Genomic DNA, 18,795 nt, shown 5'->3' on the forward strand with positions numbered 1-18,795 from the left:
TGAGTTAGTACGTTTGCAGTGTAGTCGCAAGGGGATTAGGCTTGAGTCCAAGCTCAGGCATGGGTTTACGTTGCAGTGTAGACATACCCTAGAAGTAATTCAGTATCCATGGTCCAATGCAGTTCTTCACCTCTTTGTTGAGCCTAGCAACTCATATAAAGCTTAGTGTTCAGTTTATTATGTGAGAGTTGGAATTTAAATCCACCAGACTTATCTCAGATAGGGGCTCCCGTTAGATAGGAACAACCTGTATGTCACACCGACAACCTACGAGTGAAAGGTTCTGTAGCTCATGAGCAATTCCCAGATGCGTTTAGTCTCCCAATAAGTGCTGTCATAAGAGTGGTGGTTGGTATAGTTGTGGGTGGTTCCTAATTGGTGGGTGCAGTTTGTGCGTGTGCCTGTTGTTGGTGGACTGTGTGGTTCAGTGCATGTTCGGTTAGGAGAAGTGGTTGAAAATTTTCAACTGGAAAATGGTATTAGTGAATGAATGAAAAAAAATATTTTTATGGGAAAAATGCAGTGCCTCATGCACCTTCCTCTGCAAGTGCCCCGGTGTAACTGTCTTCCTGGGAAACGTACACCTTGGCTGTTGGTAAAAATTCTGTTCTTCTCCTTTGTAGGTATTACCTTTGGTGCTGCCTGCACCCTGAGCTTTGTAGAAGTGGTGCTGAAAAAAGCTGTGGCTGAGCTTCCTGCCTACAAAACGGAATTGTTCCAGGCTGTACTAGAACAGCTGCGGTGGTTTGCAGGCCCACAGATCAAAAACGTTGCAGTAAGTGACTCAGGAAAGCTAGTGAGCTAATGCTGGAGGGAGGGGCAGGAAACTTAAATGAAGAAAACTCAGATTGAATAATTGACCCTGCCAGTATCACATGCCTAGTGCTCCTCTTATTATGCTGGGACATCTGAAAGACATTGTGCCCCTATTTGAAAGACATTATGTCCCTTTCTTGTGGATTCTTTTCCAATAAAATTCTACTGCAGGCCCGTGTAGGCTGTAGACTATTTTGCCTTGTGTTGTCTTTGGTTGCTATATGACAGTGGTTCTCAACAAGGGGTACACGTACCCCTGGGGGTACTCAGAAGTCTTCCAGGGGGTACATCAACTCATGCAGATATTTGCCTAGTTTTACAACAGGCTACATAAAAAGCTCTAGTGAAGTCAGTACAAACTAAAATTTCATACACCCAATGATTTATTTATACTGCTCTTTATACTATACACTGAAACATACATACAATATTTACATTCCAATTGATTTATTTTATAATTATATGGTAAAATCAGAAAGTAAGCAATGTTTCAGTAATAGTGCGCTGTGACACTTTTGTATTTTTTGTCTGATTTTGTAAGCAAGTACTTTTTAAGTGAGGTGAAACTTGGGGGTATGCAAGACAAATCAGACTCCTGAAAGGGGTAGAGTAGATTGGAAAGGTTGAGAGCCACTGCTATATGACATGGGCAGCTCACCAAGGAAAAGCAGAAGGAATCTGCTGCATTAATTACTATTACCAGACAAATGGGAAAACTCTAGGGCAGCCTGGAAATGAGGAGACATTTAACAAAGAAGCATTTAGGGTGAACCCAAAACTTCAAAGGGTCATTAAAACAAAAGCCTGACCAGGAAGCATCGGAGCATTGACCCCATAATTCTTCTGTAAGCAAAAGAGACTCTGTCTTCTACAGTCTCTGCTACAGCTTCAGAAGGCAGCCCTCGATAGGGGCTTATCTGGAGTGGTGTTACGACAGGGCTGCCTGAATGACACTGGCCGTACCTGGGTCCAGGTGCTCTTTGGGTGCTGAAAAGCAGACCTGACATGGCTTTTTCCTTGTCTGAGTCTACTGATGCCCACGGTGTTTTGACTCTGTAAGGAAGATGAGAGATGGGCAGAGGTGGATTGGCAAGGCCTGTCATACCTCAGTGCGACTCTAACATGGTCATCCTGCTCAGTGATGAGTGTGAAAGCTGATACTGCCTTGATGCTTAGAGGGTGCATCTTCCCTGTCCTCTGCAAAGCCCAGTTCAAGCCATGCTTTTAGGGCTAATGAAGAATGTGAGCATCTAATGATCCTACTAGATATCTCCTCTGTGCTTTGCAAGTTATCTAGGGCTATGCTTTTTGAGGCTCAGAGACCTGTTGAATAAGAAAATCACTTTTAAACCAGGCTGAAAAACCTGACATGAGGCCTTATGCTGCAAGGTTATAAGTGCCCTCAATTCCCAGCACAGCCAATGGGAACTGAGCCATTGAGCATTTCTCAGGAGGTGCTCTGCACCTTGCAGGATCAGGCCCTTCATCATGGCTCCAATATTTGAATGTTGGAACCATTATCATGAATGATTAGAGCATGAGGCATTTTTTATGTACAGGTAAGGAACATCCTTGAAAACCATTTCAGTCAAATGCCTTAGGATTGATACTGGCTCTGTGGGTTTTGTGTGTTCATCATTGGAACTGAATTAAGGCCCTAAAATTGTCACGGTAGCAAAACAAACCTGAATCTAGACAAACTCTAGGGTTACATGTGAATCAGTGATAGTTAGTGAAGTAGCACTAGCCAACCCTTCCCAGCTGTCTTCTAATTCATGTGTTTGGTTTACTTTATTTCAGGCTCTTGGGGGAAATATAATGACTGCTAGTCCAATTTCCGATCTCAACCCTGTCTTTATGGCATGTGGTAGCAAATTGACTTTGGTGTCAAATGGTAAGTTTATTCAAAGTTCTAAATGACAGTGTGGGATGTAGGGTAATCAGTAGTCCTTTCCCATGACTGCTTAGTTCAGGCCAGAACATAGGGGAAAAAACCCTGCATGTAACATTAGGGACTCTGTTTTAGACTTTCTGGGCGCTAAAGAGCCAGGGAGAACCACAAGGCCTATCTATGTTCAACAGTCTCAATAAAGAATCCCTTTTGCCTTTGTAATGGCAGATGTTCAAAGGAATCCCACTAACACCCCTTCCTCCTCCCCCACCACACACAGAAAATTAACTGAAAAGGTCCATTCCTGAGGAAGAAGTAAAGGGATTATGGTGACTGTGGGAGTGAAGTCCGTGTTTCTGTCACTATAGTTCCATGTACTGGACAGGGGACTGGACTAGATGACCTCTCGAGGTCCCTTTCAGTCCTGCGATTCTATGACTCTATGATCCCTGTGGGTCTTTGAGATCAGGGTTGTTGCCTGACTTTTCATAGAACCATAGGACTGGAAGGGACCTCAAGAGGTCATCTAGTCCAGTCCCCTGCACTCATGGCAGGACTAAGTATTATTTAGACCATGCCTGACAGGTGTTTGTCTAACCTGCTCTTAAAAATCCCCAATGATAGAGATTCCACAACCTCCCTGGGCAATTTATTCCAGTGCTTAACCACTCTGACATTAAGTTTTCCTTAATGTCCAACCTAATCTGCCCTTGCTGCGATTTAAGACCATTGCTTCTTGTCCTATCCTCAGACGTTAACAAGAACAATTTTTCTCTCTTCTCCTTGTAACAGCCTTTTATGTACTTGAAAACTATCATGTCTCCTCTCAGTCTTCTCCAGACTAAACAAACCCAATTTTTTCAATCTTCCCTCATACGTCATGTGTTCTAGACATTTAATCATTTTTGTTGCTCTTCTCTGGACTTTCTCCAATTTGTCCACATCTTTCCTGAAATGTGGTGCCCAGAAATGGACACAATACTCCAGTTGAGGTCTAATCAGTGCGGAGTAGAGCGTAAGAATTACTTCTCGGGTCTTGCTTACAACACTCTTGCTAATACATCCCAGAATGATGTTTGATTTTTTTGCAACAGTGCTATACTGTTGACACGTACTATCATACTAAATATGTTAAAGATCATATATGGTATTTGCTATTTAGAAGACATTGAAGGGGTTGGCTTAAATAGGATCCTTTTGGGAATTAAGAAAAAGTGCTGGTTTGTAATGTTCTCTTGTGAATGGTGAAAAAGGCACATTGGGATAAGTGCTGGGTGAAATTTTTCAACCAAAACTGTTTTGGGGAAAAGAATAAAGATTCAGTAACAATTGTAATGTGTTGAGAACTTGTGAGACAAGGTGGGTAAGGTAATATCTTTTATTGAACCAACTTCTGTTGGTGAAAGAGACAAGCTTTCAAGGTACACAGAGCTCTTCTTCAGGTCTGATATCCTGGGACCAACAAGGCTACAACAACATTGCAAACAACATTAGGAATTTGTATCAGTTTTGTCAAATTGTTTTAGCCAAAATCTCCCTTCTTAAAAAAAAAATCCAAAAAAGTCAAAATTTTCTTCCATTTTAATTTTTTTTTAAATTTAAAAGTAAAAAAATGCTTGAAATTGAAACAAAACAATTAATTAGTATTATTTACTTTTTGTCTTGCTGAAGATTTTGAAAAAAATTGTGTTTTGGAAGATTATGTTTTTTTTCAATGTTTTGGAATTGCCAGCAAACTGAAAAATCATTTATTCACACATCCCTAATTGGGATGTTGGAAACTGGTTCACTTGGGTGTTTGGAATGAATTATGATCAAAGGGACACATCCCCAAATCTTTATTTCCTGTTTAACTCAGTCGTTATGCAGGCAAAACTCCCATGGAAGTCAGTGGGAGTTGTGCCTGTGTGAGGACTGAGCTGAACTTGAGGAAGTAGTTCAGGATTTGGCTAAAAAGAGTTAGAAATTAAGAGGAAAAATAACGGAGATCAGATCAAATTTAGTTTATGTAACTGCAAGGTCCTCTCTACATGCCTGACAATAATTCTTTACCTGGATGAAATGGGAGACTATTGCCTGATACACTTGCCCAATCATTTGTTTCTCTTTCCTCTCTTTGTTCTACAGAGGGCAAAAGGACTATAAGGATGGATGAAAAGTTCTTTACTGGTTACAGAAAGACAGTACTAAAGCCTAAGGAGATACTGCTCTCCATTGAGATGCCTTACTCTAGGAAGGTGAGATGCTGGAATTAACACTAGTCTAATGGCTGTGTAAAGCTGATCTGATGTTACCCTATAGGGGACCCAAAATGCCTAATGCTTCTAATCTAAACTAACCTTTCCTTGAAGACGGACTTCCAGCAGAGATGTGCTTAATTAGCCCCCTACAGGGTCAGCTAGAAAGAAGGTCATTTTTAGAATGGCTGCCCCCCTCTGGATCACAAGTGTTCTGTATCCGTTTTGGCTATGGTAATATGCCACCAGATGAGGGACTCCAGACATTATTTAAGTCTCTTCTAGTGTCTGTCCACCAGACACATATAGACCTTCTCCATGTACTTAACCTTTAGGCTATCAAGAAATGTGGGTGGTTCCACAGAAGATAAAAACAAGCCAATGGAAATTAATGGAATATTTTTAACTGTAACAGTTGAGAATATTTTTCTCTGAAGCTATCTGACAATACAATTTTTAAAAATAAATGTTAAGTGTTATGAACATCTCTACTTCCTTCTGGGTGATTTTCTAGGAGGTGTGTAAAGACGTGAGTGGGAGAAGCTGAAAGGCTTTTCTACCCAGTGTTTTGGCTAGTCTAACAAGATATTTCCCCAAGAAAATCCAAAACTGTACTTCTTATCCTCAGCCAGTTCCCCAGTACAGCTGTTTTTTGGACTCTTCACTGCTAGTTAATTGTCAAAAACAATTCTGCTTGCACTGTGATGGGGTGTTGTGGTTCAGTTCCATCTCCATAAGGAGCAGGATGACAATTCAAGAGATAAAGTACCAGAGCATTGATCGGTTGACCAGTGAAGTTGTGAGCCATTCCTCTATAACAAGAGTAGGGCTGACATGGGGAAGCAGGCATTATGGAGAAATGCACAGCTATACATAAGTGAAAACAGAGAGAGGAGTCTACCAAATACAGGCCTTTAACTAGTACAGGAAGTAATCAGATCAGCAGAACATGTCACCTGAATGTTTTGGGGCTTCCCCCCCCCCCAGGTGAGTTTAGATCTGTCAGAAGGTGCTAGTTTAACATTCCTGCAGATTCAAGTTCCCTATTGATCACAGTGAAGCTGGTGGCACTGCAAACTTCCCCATGCAGTTCTAATGTAATTAACCATTGGATCAATTTACCAAGGATTGTGGTGGGTTCTCCATCACTGCCAATTTTTAAATCAAGATTGGATGCTTTTCTAAAAGCTATAGGAATTGTTTTGGGGAAGTTCTATGGCCTATGCTATACAGGAGGTCAGAGTAGATGATCACCGTGGTCCTTTATGGCCGTGGAATCTATGGATCTATGTTTCTTGACTATGCGCTGAAAAGTTAGTCTCTAGGGATAAGAAGGTAGTGCAATCTCTGTGTCCATACAGTCCTTGGCCTATTTGCTGAGACTGTAAACAGAGGGGCTGGTCAGGGTGGTGGTTTTTGCAGTGTGGACTTTATTCTGCTGGGACCTGGACTGAGGCCATGAAACTCACTTTAGACTGAACAATGATCAGATCTGTTCATTACTGGCCTGGTCTGAATTTTAACAAGTCACACAGAGGTAAAAGGCTCTATATAGCATTATCAGTAATGAATCATACTATTGTCCTCCTCAGAACCTAAATTTTTTCATATCCATTAAGACCATCATGACTGGTGTGGAGAAAGTAAATAAGGAAGTGTTATTTACTCCTTCTCATAACACAAGAATTAGGGGTCACCAAATGAAATGAATAGACATCAGGTTTAAAACAAACAAAAGGAAGTATTTCTTCACACAACACACAGTCAGTCTGTGGAACTCTTTGCCAGAGGATGTTGTGAAGGCCAAGACTATAACAGGGTTCAAAAAAGAACTAGATAAGTTCACGGAGGATAGGTCCATCAATGGCTATTAGCCAGGATGGGCTGGGATGGTGTCCCTAGCCTCTGTTTGCCAGAAGCTGGGAATGAGCGACAGGAGATAGATCACTTGATGATTACCTGTTCTGTTCATTCCCTCTGGTGCACCTGGCATTGGCCACTGTCGGAAGACGGGATACTGGGCTAGATGGACCTTTGGTCTGACCCAGTATGGCCATTCTTATGTTCTTATGTTCTTAATTGACATGACCTGTAGGTCATGCTAGATGGTCACCAGCTGACCTTGAAAAACCAAAGCTACTTTTGAACTCTTGGCATATCATGAGCTGTTGACTGATCTTTGGCTTATGGAGATCAGCTCAGCAAGACTAAAGTTCTTCAATGAATGCGCAAATCTATATGGTAGGAGGATTTTCCCTCTTCTAAGTGGCAGTCAAGGTGTTCTGAGATCACAATTTTTGGCAATTGGTAAACCAAGCTAAAGAAAGGCTGGTTTAACACAGTGCTAGTATAAAGGGTCTGATTTTCCATTGTGTTACACCAGTTTTATACTGGTGTAATTCTGTTGATTTCACTGGTGTCACACCTGTGTAAAGCTGGTATAACAAAATAGAGATTTCAAGCCCTGTATTCAGAAATCTTCAATGTTGTTCAGTGTTGCTGTAGTTTTGTTACACTGTTGTTTTATCCCATGGAGATGGGTGAATGCTGATCCCTCTAGTTTGTATTGGTGAATGCTGTGAATTCATTGGTGGATGCTGATCCCTCAAGTTTGTATACCTGCACTTTGGGATCTTTTCATCTTGATTTTTGCTCTGTATCCTCAGCTTCATGATGTAAATGTCAGTAAAAACACATCTTTTTGACTCTGAGCTGTGAAGAAAATTCAGGAGAAAATGCAGGAGAAAATTCAAAGGGTGACAACCACCCCCTCCTTCATCTCTCACATTAGTGTCCTCTGATTGTAATGTTATTATTGGACATCTCCACTGGCCTCCCTCTTTTATGATGATTGACGGGGGGTGGGATGGGGGAAGAAGCTCACGTGGCAGTGATGTTCCTGAAAATGTGAACATTTGCTATTACACTTTGTCCATTGAGTTGGCATTGTTAATGTGATGTAAGCTGAGGATGCTGTCATCTGACACATGTCGGGGAGGGGAAAGAAAAGGGTAATTTGATTTGCATCTGTAACTCCTGCTGCTACTGGGAAAACCCCTTCTCCCTTTGTCTTCACAGCTCAGAGTCAAAAAGATGTGTTTTTACTGACAGATGACTAATGCAAGTTAGCTAAACCACTGTAAAATCCTAGTGGAGACAAGGCATGGTAGTTTTACCGTAGTATAGCTAGCCAAGGTCAGCAGTGTGCTGGGGGAGCATAGTGTTGACCTTGCGTAGGTACATGGTGGGGCAATCTGCAGGTGCCTGGTTTAGCTTGTGTTAGCTATCTCACTGTAAAAACCACACCTTTTGGGCAGTGAAGACATAGCCTCAGATATGGAGTCTGCAGGAGATTTGCTGAGTGTCAACCTCTCACTGTCATTTCATTACTGGAAAGCTCATTGAAATGCAAAGTGAGGGTAGAGGCTGCATTTCCTCTTCTTTGATAGTTAACAAGTGTAACAAGCAAAGTGGCAGAATGATATGCGCTGGCAAGGAGGGCACCAATACATGCTGCTCTCATATTATCCGCTGGCTGCCCACTAATTAGGGCCATGTGTGGAAAGATGCATGGAGGATGTGAAATGAAAGCTTCAGCTGTGCACTTCCAGTAATGAGTTCGCAATGCACAAAACCAGGCACTTGAGAGAGTGCACTCATTACAAACAAGAGAGGCTGCTGCTGCCAGGGGATAATTAACTGACCAGAACTTTCTGCTGCTCAGTGTCTTGCATACATGCCATCACTGAACACTTTTTACAGCAAACTACTGAAAAGAGCGATATAAAGGGACTGATTCTTTGCTTACCGCAGGATGCCAGTAATTTCAGTGGGAGTTTCTCATATCCTGCATGGCAGGGAAAGACTAGGTCCAATATGAACTAAGGCCCTCCCTATCAGCTAGTTGAAGCTGGCATTATTTGTACACATTGAGCATCATTAGTTGCAGGTGAACTGGTGTGCTTTGTATGTTGCAGCTATTTGTGCCCTAAAGAAAATATTCTGCAAAAGAAAAGGTTGTTGTGCTCCAGCATGGATGTGAGTCAAGTGCTTGGCCAAGTCCTCTGCACGGGGCAGAACAAAGTCGCAAGCCCCTTGCCCACCAACTCCCTTATTCCGTCAAATGCCATCCTCTGTGTGCAGTTTGGACAGGTTTAGCTGCATGCTGACCTTTTAGACAGGGGTAAGTTGTAGCCACACATCAGCAGTCCCAGTCAAGCAGGATTGGGTTCCCTTGTGCCTCTGAAGCTATACTGATTTACACTAACTAAGGTATGTCTACACTAGAGAGCTTACAGTGGCGCAGCTGTACTGATGCAGCTGCGCCTCTGTAAGATCTCCCCCGGAGCAGCTCAATGACGACTGGAGAGAGCTCTCCCGTCTGCATAATTAATCCACCCGCAACAAGCAGCGGTAGAAGCTCTCCCGCTACATAGTGCTGTGCACACTAGCCCATATGCCGATGTAATGTATGTCATTCGTGTGTGTGTGTGTGTGTGGAATAGTCACACCCCTGAGCAATATAACGTTTGCCAACATAAGTGGTAGTGTAGACATAGCCTTAGATTCTGGCCCCAGCTGTTTAACTGATTTCACTTAATCTGCGTTTAGCTCAGCAATTCAGCAATTGCCTGTTTTACACAGATTCATGTTGGCTTTTGAGTGCACACTTTGATCCACCTGCAGTTCTTGTTAATTAATGAATTAATTTAATGGAGATTCGCTCAAAATTTGGCTTGTATGGTGAAAAACTTTGAGCAGTTAGTTATAAGGCAGAAATTAAGAGATGGAAGCAAGAGAGAAAAGTAGAGGAATATTTTGGAATGAGGCAAAGAGCCAATAAGTTGGAGCGATACAGGGAGTCCATGCCAGATACTAGGATCTGCTGAAGAGAACTGCCTGAGATTTTTTTAAAAAGTAAAAGGAATGGTGGAAGTCCCATTGCTGGAGACTGGATAAAGCCCCGCCGGAGAACAAACTGAACAAACAAGTTAAGAGGTGTTTGGATCCATGCTCTTAGTCTGACCCATTTTAGAGCTGGGAGCCAGGTGTGAAATTTAGTTCTGTATTTGAGTTAAAATTTCAAGGACTCCCTAGATCTGAGGTTATTTGGATTTATTTTTTTTAAAATCAGGCCTGTATTTAATTAACATGAGAAAAAGATGGAATTGTTGAGAGAGGGAAATAGAGCTGGGTGAAATTTTTCCTCTGAAGCTTTTTTTCTCCAAAAAAATGCAGCCGTGGTGACCCAAACATTGAATGAATTCATGTTGAATTTGCCAAATAGTTTTGCTCAAAAATTAATTTAAAAATTTCACAAAAAAACTCAAAGCATTTCATTTTGACATTTGCTGTTGAAATGGTTTGATTGTTTTGAATAGAAATTACTTTTCATTTAGAAATCTACTTTACTTTTATTTCATGTTTTTAAAAGGTAAAAATCCTCAAAAACAAAATTAAATGTTTAGTTTGGCATGAAACATTTTGTTTGAACACACAACATTTTTTCAACTTATTGGTTTGCCAAAATATTAAAACAATTTTTTAAAAATAATGTTTTGGTTTGTGAACCAAAAAATCAGTTACTCATATAGCTGTAGTGTGAAAATCCATAGTCATTCATTTCTTTTCCAAGGCTAGAGAAGAGAGAGGACAGGTATCAAAAGAATATTCCCTAACAGTTTTCAAACCTTCCCAGGAAGAGTGAGTGACTTTATAACAGCACCTGATGGACTGGACCTTTCTTAGCTGGCCTAACACCCAGCTTTGAATCATGTGAAAAATGGTCTTGTCTGAAGCATGATTCCTCATTCAGAATGCAAAGTCAGCTCTCCATCTGGGATTCTCTTGGGTATCCTGGTCACAGGGATAGATTACTAGGCTGTCCACATTCTGCTGCCCTTGCTTGTGACCCAGGTTGAGAACAAATTCTTTCCCTTCCTCTAGGATGAGTATTTCTCAGCCTTTAAGCAGGCTTCCCGTCGGGAGGATGACATTGCTATAGTGACCTGTGGAATGAGAGTCCTGTTTCAAGAAGGTAGCAACCGAGTCCAGGAGATTAAGCTGACCTATGGAGGAATGGCTCCCACAACCGTACTGGCAGAAAAAACTTGCCAGGATCTTATCAGCAGGTAGGAGAATCATAATCTGATCTTTTTAGCACAGAAGGGCCTCTTAGTTCAACAGTGTTCATTTTAAAGGGTTATTTTTATAGTAGCAGACCAAATTTTCTGAATCCTCACTTACGGTATGTGTAAGAGGTAATGAAAACCAAGGGACAGAAGAGTGAGAAGTTTGGATAAAACCCTGCGTAGATCTGGGGGCTTGTCTGACCTTACCCAGACCTCTTCATGATCTCATGTGATTTCCAGTACTCCCTGCAAGGATTAAAGCACCCTCAAAGAATTGTGGAGTCTGTCACTGATGCTATTTCATTAAGCCATAGCCATGTTTTAGATCTGCCACTGTTTGTTGGAATATACTGATTGAGCTGCTCAAAAAATAGAATTCTTGTCCTGTGAGAAATTCCGAGATTTTCTAATTTTATTTAGTCCTGAATCATGACGAAAGCAGAAATTTCAGAATTTTTAGAGAAGCAAAATATTCCAAAAATTCCCTTTTCAATTTATCATTTCGACTTTTATATCCTATATAATCAAAACAAAGTTGAAATGAAACATTTTGATAATTCCTAAACATTGATGAAATTGTTACATTCCCCGGGAGGAACTTTTCAATTTCATCGAATCAGCATCTTCTGATGGAAAAACATTCTGTTGGAACATTAGTGTTGTTGATTATACCATTGCTACGGTGGCTACCAGGGGAGTGTTTTAGAGAGCAGAAGCAGAGTAGGTACTATGGAGAAATGGTCTCAATTATGCAGTTGCAGAGCACTGCATAGTTGCATCATCTCTTAATTTTAATGAAACCAGTGGGAGTTGTGCTAGGGGTAAGGCATGAGAAATGAGACAGAGATTTGTCATTTGAGGAGGTCATGCTGAGGGGTTGGAAGGATTAGTTAGTGAACATCTGACAAATGTTTTGACAATGTAGCATGCTAGGGAAGTGCTCCATATTATTATTATTTATTTATTTGTTCCTGTGCAGAGAGTGGAATGAAAATCTGCTGCAGGAAGCCTGCCGCCTGCTGGCCAATGAGATGAACCTGTCTCCTTCAGCTGTCGGTGGGATGGTGGAGTTCCGACGCACGCTCACGCTCAGTTTCTTCTTTAAATTTTATCTGATAGTGCTTCAGAAATTAAACAAGCCACCCAATGGGAATGTGAGTGCTGCTCTCCCCTTGCTGGGCTTGGAATAGAAAGGGTTAAATAAAAGACTCCACAAAGGAACTGACCCCAGACAGAGTGGGCGGAGTCTCAGCACGTAGTGAAAAGTGCTGTTTTCAATGCACAGCCCCTGTGCTGGGGAGAGGGGGTGCCAAAGGAATCCATTCTGCCAAGCCGCTCTGTGTTGTAATAGCTGCTGTGGCTACGCTGCTGCTGCTTCTGTGTAGGGTAGAGATCAGAACATCTGCATAGCAGATCCACTAGCTCCACCCTGGCCCGCCCACCCTCACTCCTCCTACAGGGGGCTGTGCTCTCTAGCAGGCAAGCGGGCTCCTAGGTTTCTGCTCTCTCCACACACTGTTGTCAGGGCGGTTGCTGTCCATAGAGGCCTGTGACAACATTGCCTCTTGCATTGTACAAAGATGGATGAGCCTACTGGGGATTGAACCCTGGACCTTCTATGCTAAGAGCATGAGCAGGGCCGGTGCAAGGAAGTTTCGCGCCCTAGGCAAAACTTCCACCTTGTGCGCCCCCCCCCCCCCCGCCCTGCGGCAGCTCCCCGCCCCCCCCCCACCCTGAGGCGTCCCCCCCCGTGGCAACTCCCCCCCCGTGGAGCCGTGCGGCAGCTCCCCACCCCAGCTCACCTCTGCTCCGCTTCCTCCCCGAGCCCGCCGCCCCCGCTCTAATTCTCCTCCCAGGCTTGTGGCACCAAAGAGCTGATTGGCGCTGCAAGCCTGGGAGGCGGGAGAAGTGGAGCGGCGACCGCGCGCTCAGGGAGGGGGCGTAGGAACGCTGTAAAAAAAATTGGGGGCACCGCTTTTGAGCGCCCCCAAAGCTTGGTGCCCTAGGCAACCGCTTAGTTTGCCTAAATGGTAGCACCAGCCCTGAGTGTGAGCCTCTACTGCCTAAACTAAAGTAGATGTTGTCTAACTCCTTAATGTGGACCATCCTGTAAAGGGGACACATCACACTACTGAACTGATGGGTTACATCGGCAGACTGAACCACGTTAGATGTGAAATTGCACAGTCTGGGGTGAAAGTTAGGTGAAAAAGAGGAAGAGGCCAGAGTCTACCTGGGAGACACGAGAAAAGTGAAACAGAAAACAGATAAAAGGGATAGTCATTTTTTAACATGTCTTTTGCAGAATAACCTTGGTGAGTTGGTCCCCTCCAAATACGTGAGTGCCACTGAGATGTTTCATAAAGATCCTGTTGCCAACGTCCAACTCTTCCAAGTAAGTAGCGATATGCGCATGGTTCAGGCTTGCCTCCTCCGTGATTCCAGACTCACTGTATTCTATTTCACCGCCTGAGCATGGCCAGCATTTGTCCTTGCCTGGATTCTGTCACAGTTGAGCTCTTTATTGAGGCTTTAAGCACTTCCTTACTGGAGTACTATGATGTTTACTCCCTTAGTTTCCCAGAAACCTGATTGTCTAAGTGTATGACTCCCAGTGGGCTGCAGTTAGAGAGCTCTTTCCATTCAGCTCCATCGTTCCCCCCATCCTTGTCAAATTCACTGGCTACCCATCCAGTTCCAAATTCAATTCAAAACTGTGCTTCTGCTTCCCAAAGCTCTTGGGCTGCCTCCCTTCTACCTCTGTCTTCGTATCCACAAACACCCCCTGCCTGCTAACATTAACCCTCCACTCATGGCCAGTTCTGCTCAGCAGAGAGTGGGGAAGATGCTTTTAAATTTGCACTCTCCCATGCTAGCCCTCCCTTCAAGCTGTTGGGTCATGTCAAAGAACACTTCAGACCCTTCTCTTCTCCTTAGCTTAGAGTTGTTTTTAAGCTGAATTCCCTGCCCCACCTCTTTCTCTGCCACAACATCGTCCTCTTCCACTCTCATACTCACTTACCCATATTTACTTTCCCCCTCCCCACTCCAACTACTTCCTACGTCCCTCATCCCTGTCATAGGAGATGCCTTCCCCCAACCCCCCAGCCTCAACATCTGGGTATCCTATGGTAGGAGCAAGGATACCTAGTGTGTGTTTTGTTATAGGAAGTGCCTGCAGGACAGTCTGTGGAAGATATGGTGGGACGGCCCGTGGTGCACCTTTCAGCAGTCAAACAGGCATGTGGAGAGGCTGTCTATTGTGATGACATACCTTGCTATGAAAACGAACGCTACTTAACACTGGTCACCAGCACAAAAGCCCATGCCAAAATTATGTAAGTGCCCTTTTTGTGCACTGGTGTTTGTATTGTGTATCCAGCATTCCTCTTGGGCTGCTGGAGGATGTTTTCTGAGGAAGTTCTAGCTAACTGAGTATCGTTAGCTGCAGATGAACTGTTGAGCATTGGAAGTTGCAGCTGTTTGTGCCCTAAAGAAAATATTTAAAAAAAAACAAACGTTCCTGCTCATGCACGCATGGTGTCCAGCAGAGTGTGAAATTAGTGCTGTGCTCCAGCATGGATGTGAGTTTAGTTCTAGGCAAAGTCCTCTGCACTAAGCAGAGGGAAGTCCCATGCCCTTTGCGCTTGCACTTTTTTATTCTCAAGAGTGCAGGGTAAAAATGGGGAGAGGGACGGGCACTGAATGGGTGTGTCTGAGGGTACGTGGATTTAAATACCATTCTCCATGCGCAGTTGGGACCTGCTTAGCTACATGCTGACCTTTTAGGCAGGAGCAACTGGCCACTCCACATCAGCACTCATTTGGTAATGCAGGATTGCGTTCCTTTGTGCCCCTGTCCTGTGCTTCATTCTTTTACCTTAAATACATAACGCTGCACACCTGATCTGGACAGGCTCAAGCCTCAGTGGAATGATAACTGAATGGATGAATGAGTTTCTAATGATAGGAATAAAGCTCTTTATACACTATACAAATTATATACATCCTTACTAATTAGAAAGACAGTTGGCTCTAGACATGTTTTGTTCAGACACAGCATGGCTAATGCATGGGTTGTATCTATGGCAAAATTGACACATGATCAGCTGCCTATGTCCTAGCCTGGCACATGATGTCAGAACATTTATTTTGCAGTGTTGACTGGATCCCTTAACTCTCTGTGTAGGTTAGTTCTTCTTTCTCCTAGTTCTCTATGGGGCAGGACACCCCAGAGTGCATTGCCCCACTTGCTGCTGTGTGAGTTTCCTTTAGGCATTCTGCCCCTTCCTCGGGCACTATGGGATAGCTCCCCAGATTTTCCCCAGAATGCACTAATACATGTCAAGCAGTGTGGTAATCATGGCTGCACAAACTCCGTTGAACAACTGGTTGGGAAATAAGTTCCTGTGTGGTGATAACTCAACTGCTGATGTTGTAACTTGGGCAAAGAATGTTGTGAACTGATTACAAAATACAGTTGTACTTATAGCATAGATGTGGCCTTTAAAGAAGGAGAAGACCGTCTTATTTATCCTCCTTGAATAAATCTGGATCCTTCCCTACAGTGTACAGTATTTTCTGATGGGTGCCTTGCCTACTCTCCTTGTGCGTATTGTGTATGTGTTGCAAACAGTAAAGTCATTCCAAGCTGTAGAGGAGCTGGGAGAATAGTTACTCAGATCTGGAGGAAAGCATGTCAGCCTATAGATTCACTGGGTGAACTCCCATTTACTTCAACAGGGATAGGATTTCACCCACTGTGTCTCCAGCAATAATCATTTAGCAAAAGTGTGTGTGTGTGTGTGTGCCTGTATATTACTGGCTTGGAGATCATTTGTGGGTCATATTTGAATAGAGGAAAATGAACTGGTCAGTGAAATATGGCATGGCCTTCAGCTCCTGATTGTGTGAGAGTTCATGTGTGATCGTTCAGACTCCCCAGTTTACAATGTAAGATGTTCTTTTTATGCATCCTGATGAGCTATTGGCTTTTCACAAACTACTACTTTAGGGCACAATTTGTGTGGGAGTTTTAGAAACCCTAAACCAACAGACTGTGATAATACTGCAGCTATTTTGCCGAAGACAATACATCATTCAGTCAGGGCAAACAAACCACAGCCCTTTCTATGTCAAATGGTTCCATTGTTAATCCAGCCAATTACATGTGGACATCACAAAAGGCTGCAGAGCGAGCTCTAATGTCTCTTGTAATATGTTTTTATGAAGAGCTTTATATAAAAAAAACCTGTTCTATGGGTTTTTTGGTCATTGTTCCATCCATCACTTACAAACATTTAATGGTACGTCTGTATACAGCTCCTGAAGACAAATGTTTGGCTAAGTACCTCATTTGGTGACCAATGAAGACATTTAATGAAATCTTTTGTCTTTGGATTTTCCTTTTCTTTCATATCCAGTCAAATGCACATCAATCATAAGTGAACGCTTAGGACCCAAGCATCGTCCAGACCACCGGCCCTGTTTCTCCTCAGAGGGGGTTGCATCTCAGTGTTGATAAATAGACCTATTTATTATGTTTATGTTGCACCTTTTGTCCCAGAGGAATCCCAGGTTTCACAAACTATATACAGAGATCAGTCCTGGCACTATTAGTCATACCTGAAGTGTGACATAGCAGCTGGGAGGGGAATTTAGGTAGGCAGAATATAACTGGCTAGTAGGCCATCACATCAAACCACAAACCATCTCTTGCAAAAAGATCCATGAGATTTTTAAGAACCACAATAATCAGAAGGCCAAAACAGTGTTATGTCTTATCTGAAAGTTGTATATTACAGTATTGTCTGGAAAAGTAGATTAATTCAGTGGTTGGGAGTCAGACTGGAAGTCAAGAAACCTGGATTCTGTTCCTTGTGTAAACTTAGGCAAGTCACTCCACATCTCTGTGCTTCAGTTCCCCTCCATAAATAGAGATAATAGTGCGTACATACCTTTTAGAAAGCACTTTGAAATCAATATATTAAAACCACTACATGAGTATTTAATAGTTATTTCCTGTATTAACCATAATAATAGATATTTCCATCCTCCTTAGCATGCATTTGTCTGGAAAATGTTGGTGTACTAAGAGTTCATTGATGACTGAAGCACCTTTGACTAGCTGTAGCTGAAAACAGAATTCTACAGAAAAAAGTTTTAGCTAAATGTCATTGTCAGTGGTCACTGAAACAACCATTTTATCAGACTGTCTGTTTACACGATTTTAAATTGTAATCACACTTACAGGCAAGTGTAAATGGTTTACAAGCGAGCCGAAAAATGGCCCCAACCAACCCAATACAAGGAGCTCTCTGTGTATATCTATTTATCTAACTAACTAAGATATTTTGTTTATGCATTCTCTTATTGGTTAACAATTCATGTGAGTGAGATGCTTATCTCTCAGAGTAGCATATTGTAGAAGGATCTAAATATATTCCTTTATGGACTACAAATTTCTTAATGTTGACAACAACCAGACAGTCATCCTTCCAGAGTGTTTGACCATCCCGACTCCTGGATTCTATTGGCATGATTCTTCACTGCCCTGCCCCTTGGGTAGCCATTTACACCTGTGCTAAAGGAGTACAAAGTGTTACCATTCTGATCTGGCATCACTCTACACCCGCCCTGCACACCTGTGAATGACTGGACAGAGGGCAAGAGAGTCAGGGCAGAAAATCAGGCCCTGTAGAATCTTTAATATGCCATGCAAATTTATAGTGCCATGTACAAGAAAAATAGTAATTCTCTGCTGTTTATGTTCCTCACTTCTTTAGTTCTATAGATACAACTGAAGCCCAGAGTGTCCCCGGTTTTGTGTGTTTCGTCTCTGCTAAGGATATTCCTGGGAGTAATGTCACTGGGATTGCTAAAGATGAACCTGTTTTTGCTGATAACACGGTATGTAGTATCACAGGGGAAGCCGTGTTAGTCTGGATCTGTAAAAAGCAACAGAGAGTCCTTTGGCACCTTTAAGACTAACAGATGTGTTGGAGCATAAGCTTCGTATTCACCCATAAAAGCTTATGCTCCAACACATCTGTTAGTCTTAAAGGTGCCACAGGACTCTCTGTTGCTTTTCACGGTATGTAGTTTCTTATCCTTTTTAAAAAAGTTGTCTGTATGGAATATAAAAGGCCAGGAGATTGTGGGGTTAATTACTTCTGGGGAAGTTCTCCGCAATATGTCAGTGGTAGTTTTGACATTAACTTTGATGGGGCCAGGATTTCTGCCCCTGAATGTTCTTCTTTAAACAGCAGACAGCTGCAACAAACTCACCCAGTCCTGTTACCAGTGATAGAAGGTGCCATGTTTTCACGCAACGGGATATGAGTATTTACTGACTTCCACCTGTCTGGGTGACTCTTAAGCCCCAGGTTGGTGGCAACAAATCATTAAGCTGGATTTACACCAGTGTAGATAAAATCAGAATATTTCTCACTATACTTGAAGTTGGTTTTAATTGATTTGCTCAAAAAAATATGTTGCACAAAAAGAAATCAATGTGAGCCTTTCAGTGATTTATTATGGTGTGTATTGGAATCTCTTTTTATGCATAGGTCACTTGTATTGGCCATATCATTGGTGGAGTGGTTGCAGACACACATGAACATTCCCGAAGAGCTGCTAAAGCTGTAAAGATCGAATATGAAGACCTCACACCTATTGTCACCATTCAGGTAGGATGGCACAGATTTGATCATATGGTTAG

General features: G+C 42.6%; 1 protein-coding gene across 1 annotated transcript in view; it reads left to right on the plus strand.

The window, feature by feature from the left end:
- XDH (xanthine dehydrogenase) overlaps positions 1-18,795 on the plus strand; it is a 75,821-nt gene that overhangs the window by 24,379 nt on the left and 32,647 nt on the right. Inside the window, exons 12-20 of the mRNA XM_065400548.1 lie at positions 624-775; positions 2,617-2,710; positions 4,835-4,944; positions 10,891-11,075; positions 12,055-12,229; positions 13,381-13,470; positions 14,244-14,413; positions 17,861-17,984; positions 18,644-18,763. Of these exons, the coding sequence (XP_065256620.1) occupies positions 624-775; positions 2,617-2,710; positions 4,835-4,944; positions 10,891-11,075; positions 12,055-12,229; positions 13,381-13,470; positions 14,244-14,413; positions 17,861-17,984; positions 18,644-18,763 (1,220 nt within the window). The remainder of the gene's footprint in view (positions 1-623; positions 776-2,616; positions 2,711-4,834; positions 4,945-10,890; positions 11,076-12,054; positions 12,230-13,380; positions 13,471-14,243; positions 14,414-17,860; positions 17,985-18,643; positions 18,764-18,795) is intronic.

This window comes from Emys orbicularis, chromosome 3 (assembly GCF_028017835.1).
Source record: "Emys orbicularis isolate rEmyOrb1 chromosome 3, rEmyOrb1.hap1, whole genome shotgun sequence".
Lineage (NCBI taxonomy): Eukaryota > Metazoa > Chordata > Testudines > Emydidae > Emys > Emys orbicularis.